Here is a 6,349-nt window from a genome sequence, read left to right as displayed (position 1 = left end):
ACAGAACACAACCCAACACTAAAAACAATATCAGGTTTGCTAACAATCAAGTACAGAAGAAATCCAATGATACCCCTATACATAGTTTCATTGACAGGAGAACCAGGTTCGTCCATGTCTAAACGAGTAGTAGTGGCAATAGATGTATCAATGGTCTTAGCATTCTCCATCTCGAATCTTTTCATCATCTCCTTGAAGTACTTAACCTTCAGAATTTGAAGAACCAGGTTCCTCCATATTTGAAACATCATTGACATCAACAGAATTATGACTTCTACTTTTTTGTTCTGCATCAGGAGTGGCTGATGCAACATCAGAAACCCTATGTTCAGCTTCAGTCGAGGTGATAGATGGACCAGGTTCCTCTGTGCCTTTTGTAGATTCTGCTGCATCTCTTTCATCGCTCTGCTTTACTTGACACATCAAATCAGTCTTTCAATTTGCAATATCTATAGCTTCACCATGAGCATTTGTAAATTCTCCATCTTCATCTTCTTTGTTATGTGACCCTTTGTCGCTATTGTCGAGAACAAAACATTTTGTATCCAAAGGCTCTCAGGTAAGTCAACTTGGGTTTTATCCCATTGATCAGTTCATTGAGAGACTTCTCGAGAAGGGACCTGATCATGTAGTTGTTAATCAAGTAGCAGGCAGTGTTAACAGCTTCAGCCTACAAACCAGGTCCTTCATAACCAACTTGTTCATCAAATAAAAACTCACACGCCCCAGTGGTCTGTGCCTTAACTTAGCATCATCATCAATGACACTTAGGCATGTTAGATCACCACCATTCAGTGAATCAAGGTCTGCAACATGGATGTTCTTGAACTTTTTGGCTATCAACACCTCTTCACTAGTTTTGAGATTGGTGACAGTGCAAGATTTGGACAAGAACTTCACTTCATTTTACCTTATCACAGATTTGAGACACACTCAACAAGCTATAGTTCAAGCCATTCACATGGTACACATTTTCAATTTGCATGGGAGAGTGTTTTGCCAATTTTTCCAACACCAAGAATATAGCCCTTCTTGTCATTTTGAAAAAAAAACATACTCCCACCTTGGAAGGCCTAGAGTGAGAGAAAATCATCCATTCTTCCAGTCATATGCTTAGAGAAGCCTCTATCCATGTACCGTTTTTTGACTGCTACCTCTCACTCCAGCCTATACACAAAATCACTAATTAGACTTAGGAACCCAAGCCAACTTGGGTCCCTTACAAAGATAGAATGGGCGGATCAAACTTCTTTTCGCCCATGTAAGAAACATATATTTTCCTCTCATAGGACCAGGTTCCTCAACAATATGCTTCTTTTCAACAAAAAACTTTATTTTTCTGTAGAGACTGAATTTTAACTTTACAAGAGTTCTTGTAATGACCAGTTTGACCACATTGAGTGCACAACCTATTATCAGCCACAGTTACATACTTGCTATGGGGATTATGAGAGGTTTTAGCCTTTTGGAACTCGATTCCTTGCATGTTTCCACCATTACTCTTGTACATATACGTTATTACATCGGAGGACCGGGTCCATTTAAGTGACTTATCAAGATCATTTTAAACCCTTTTTAAATCCTCCTGAAGTTGTCTATTCTTTTCAAGCTCAGCAACAAGACATGTTTTAACTTTCTTAAGCTCACTCTCAAGCTCAAGTTGAGCCTCACTAGCCACCTTTTTACCTTTAGTGTTGTCCATCCATTGTTTTGTTTGGTTTTTCAACAAGTTATATTCTCTAGTTACTTCTTTTACTTGTTCCTTAAAGTCTACAATGGAAACTACCATATCATCCCTCTCTTGTTCTATGTCACCAATTTCTTCTATGAAAGAATTTTTCTCATTAATGAGGCTATGATAGGCATCAATCTACACATTTGCTAAGGACATCAATTTTTTCTTAGAATAAGTTTTTAAATTTCATTGAACATCAAGAAAACTTACCTCATCTTCCTCCTTGTCCTCGTCATCATCAGATTTAGCCACGAGTGCAAAGATTGACTCATATTCTGAAGATTCATTGTCAACAGCCACCATAGATGTATCTCCTTGTTCATCCTCACCTTTAGATTCACTAGAGGAATCTCCCCAGTCAGCCAAAGCTTGTTTCACCATGTTGTCAACAACATCTTTCTTTTGAACTTCCTATCAGGGACCTGGTTCCTCTTAGCCACCTTATCGGTGTTGGTTTTATAATGATCCTGCTTATGAAGAGGACAATCTTTAATGAAGTGTCCAGACATTCCACACTTATGGCAGCAATCATTTTCTTTGAAATTCCTGCTAGAACTTCATTTCTTTGGAATCCCATAATTTTTTCGAATCATCTTTTGGAATCTTCGAGTGAGATACTCCATGTCGGATTCATCACTACTTGAGTCTTTGTTGGCAGCCTTGAGAACCAGATTCTTCTCCTTCTTGGGCTCTCTTCTTTCAAGATCCTTCTTTCTCTTCATCTCATAAGTTTTGAGATTTCCAATGAGTTCATCAATGGTCAGCTTCTGCAAATCCTTTGCTTCAATGATAGAATTCACTTTATTTTCCAAAGAACCTGGTAAAACACTGAGTATTTTTCGGACCAGCTTGTTTCTTGGGATGACTTCTCCAAGGGAGTGAAGCTCATTGATAATGGAGGTGAAACGTGTGTGCATATCTTGAATAGACTCATCCTCCTTCATCTTGAAAAGCTCATACTCAGTAGTAAGCATATCAATTTTGGACTGCTTAACCTGACTAGTTCCCTCATGGGCAGTTTGAAGAGCTTCCCAAATCTCCTTAGCAGACTGACAAGCTGAGATGCAGTTGTACGCATCTGGTCCGATGCCACAACAAGAATCTTCTTTGCCTGAAATTCTTCTCAATAGCCTTTCTATCAACATCGTTGTACTCATTTCTTGTTTTAGGGACTGTAACTATTCCCTCACCAACGATTTTCATGGGAACAAAAGGTCCATCATAGATTACATCCCACAGCTCTGAGTCCTCAGCCATAATGAAGTCATGTATTCTTGTTTTCCACCAACTATAGTATTGGCTTGAATCTTGGTGGTCTGTACGTTGATTGTCCTTCCTCGAAGTTCGGTGGAGCAGCCATGTAGATCCTTTCTAGGTGTTAAATATTTGGAAAGAACCTTCTATAATACCAATTGATAGAAACTAAGCGTTCATCAAACTGTATAGAGAACTAGGTTCTCTATCAGTTCCCACAGTAAGCAACAGACTATAAAACCAAACAGTATAAGGAACCAGGTCCTCTATCTGTTCCCACAATAAATCGGTAGTAAATAAAGAACACGTGATATTTACGTGAAAAACGCCTTGCTCAATGGATCAAAAATTACGACCTACCCTAGTAGTATTTCAACTCCACTAAACCGAGCAAACTTCAGATTACAACCTATGCAACCTAGGAATTAACCTCTTAATTCCTCACTAACTTGTAATACTCTATTACAAGCCACTTTGTAATAATTCTATTACAAAGACTTTGGTATCCCTCACTAACTTGTAACACACCTATTATAAGCCACTTTGTAATACCTCTATTACAAAGACTTTCAACTCGACTAACTCTAGCCAAGACACAAATACAATGATTTATGATTTACAAAGGTTTCCTACACAATACTTCTAACTAAGATAAGTAGGAATTACAAGTGAAGAACAAAATAACAATGACTCAACAAACCTAAGGACTTAAGATATCTTCAATCTTTGGATCTGGTCCTTGAGGTTGCAGTAGTTTTGTTCTTGAGAGATGTGGTGGCTAGCACTTGAGAGAAAATTTTCTTTTTAATTTGCAAGTGTTCAAGTGAGTTATTTTACCTTCCTTTATTGTATTAATACATGTGTGACATCACTTACAATGATGCAAGCAAGGTAGGTAAAAAGCCTTCCACAGAAAGTTGACTACTGCACTGTTCCTGTACAGTAACGTGTGTAGGCAGCAACTTTCCAACTGGAGAGTTAACTTCGTACAGTCTCCTTGGGAACTGGTAGGGACCTGTTCCCTCAGCTGTCCCTTCCACTCTGAAGAGTTAAGTTATATCCCACGCTGGATCCCAACCTGGAACTTTGTGATATTAAGGTATTGTAAATGTGTAACAGGTTCCTTATCTGGTTCTGGATGGTAAGTTTGTTAGATCGTCAAAACATAAAGTAAAGTATTTATGACCAAAGTACCTGTAACCTATCAAAATAGATGGAATTGCCTCCGTTTGCGGACGATTGGTTCGTTCAGGCATTTACTCAGGGACTTAACCCCCGAAGCTCCTTGGCTTCACAGTAGCTGGAAAAATAATTGGTAGAGTACCCAGTGGTAACTTGGGCCGACGTCCACAACAGGTACCAGTCAAAAATCAGAGTCAAGGATGACCAACTCAGGGCCCCTTCTGGGTCCGTTTATCCCATCAGAACCGAAGACATGCCTAAGAGAGTCGTCGATCACAAATCAAGGCTAGTCCGAGATCGGTATCAACCATACAGTGCAGATCGAAGGGGAAATGGGCTCGGAAATAACCCCACGAGGAACGAGAAGGGAAGTGACCATGGGACCAATAGCCGAGGTGTGATGAGCAAGAATGGTTTTGATAGGACGCTCGGGGGGAAGGGAAGCACCGAGATTATCAGAGTATAACTTCAACATTGACGCAGCCAACATAATATCGGCCATTGGGCGCATCAAGGAAACCAAATGGCCTCGACCATTGCAGTCTGATCCTACCCGGAGAGATCCTAACCTGATGTGTAAGTATCATGGCACTCATGGCCACATGACCGAGGATTGCCAACAATTGAGAGAAGAAGTTGTCCGGTTGTTTTATAACGGGAACCTCCGAGAGTTTCTGAGTGATCGATCCAAAAACCACTTCAGGAACAAGGATTCCAACAAACAGACTGAACAAGAAGAACCTCAACACGTCATCAATATGTTCATTGGAGAGGTCCATGTCCCCCAAGGACCAATGATAAAGTGCACTAAAGTATCCATCACGAGGGAAAAGCGCACGCGAGATTACATCCCGGGGGGAACCATTTCGTTCAGCGACGAGGATGCCGAAGGCATCGTACAACCTCATAATGATGCACTAGTGATATCCGTACTTATCAACAAATCTCGAGTTAAACGTGTGTTGATTGATCCAGGCAGCTCAGCCAATACTGCCGGGATGAATCAAGATACAAAATTCTACGTGATCGAAGGGGACATGAGGTATAACGCCTTATTCTGAAGGCCATGGGTTCACAACATAAGGGCAGTACCCTCAATATTACACCAGGCACTGAAGTTCCTACACTGGGAGGAATCAAGACAGTTTCCAGAGAGTAGAGGGCTGCAAAAGAAATGTTTATAGTCAACTAGGTGATCCTAGTGCCCGTGGTCTCGATATCAAAAATCACAGAGCCAACTAGAAAGGAAAAATATTAATAGCAATCACTGATACCGGTCCCAACCGATCCGGAAGGACGTGGAGTAGATGAGGAGGATGATTACGGAGTTCATAGGTCGTTCATAACTCCTGATGATTCCGATGCCACCAGATCGACGGTGAGGAGCTGGAGCAAGTCATATTGATAGAACATCTACCCAATCAGAAGGTATACTTGGGCACGAGGTTAATTCCCGAGCTCAGGAAAAAAATCATTAAATTTCTTATATCTAACATATCTTATTTCGCTTGGTCCCATCTTGACATGACATGGATCCTGCCGTAGGTAACCATTTATAAGCTAAGTTTGGATCTGAAGTTCCACCCGGTTAAATAGAAGAGGAGACCTCAATTCAAAGTGAAGCATGCATTCATCAAGGATGAGGTATCTAAAATCCTTAAAATAGGGTCCATTCGAGAAGTTAAATATCACGCCTCGACCTCGGGGAGCGTGACCGACGCTCAACCAAGATAACCCGATCGAGCAAGCGTACTTGATGCCTTCTATCCAATCTTGCTCATGAACAATATAAAATTAATATCAAGAGATATACATGAGGAGAGTGTAATGTTCTCCATTCTTTACCCATTTCTCAAAAGAAATTCATTTACGATTTCCAAAATATTATAAGTCTATACATATAATGAAAAATATATTTGCCAAATACCAACATTTCTAGTTCAATTCCTAACATCAAATACCACCCATAACCTGTCTACGGAGCCTCTAAGTACAACAGAAGAGTAATATGGAAATGCTGGCAACAAGGCCCTGGCTATACCTCAAAATACAAAGTACAACATCAAATGACATCAAGTCCGGAATAGAGTAGGGCTCACCAAAACCTGCTGAATAGGGAGTAACTGCTAACGAGGACCAAAGTTGCCCGCTGATGAACCACATGCATCCATTGAAGAT

The 6,349-nt window shown here is 40.4% G+C and overlaps 1 protein-coding gene across 1 annotated transcript; it reads left to right on the top strand.

Moving 5' to 3' along the window:
- The first annotated feature begins 4,581 nt into the window (after positions 1-4,581).
- On the top strand, positions 4,582-5,232 carry LOC138891936 (uncharacterized). The gene has a single exon (XM_070175624.1). It carries the CDS (start codon positions 4,582-4,584, stop codon positions 5,230-5,232), a length of 651 nt encoding a protein of 216 aa, XP_070031725.1.
- The last annotated feature ends 1,117 nt before the right edge of the window (positions 5,233-6,349 follow it).

The sequence above is a fragment of the Nicotiana tomentosiformis genome, chromosome 5, assembly GCF_000390325.3.
Source record: "Nicotiana tomentosiformis chromosome 5, ASM39032v3, whole genome shotgun sequence".
NCBI lineage: Eukaryota > Viridiplantae > Streptophyta > Magnoliopsida > Solanales > Solanaceae > Nicotiana > Nicotiana tomentosiformis.
Note: the sequence above shows the minus strand (reverse complement) of the source record. Positions and strands in the feature narration are given on the sequence as shown.

Excerpts from the sequence above, each read along its gene's own strand:
- LOC138891936 (XM_070175624.1), top strand. The coding sequence starts at position 4,582 with ATGGTTTTGATAGGACGCTCGGGGGGAAGGGAAGCACCGAGATTATCA.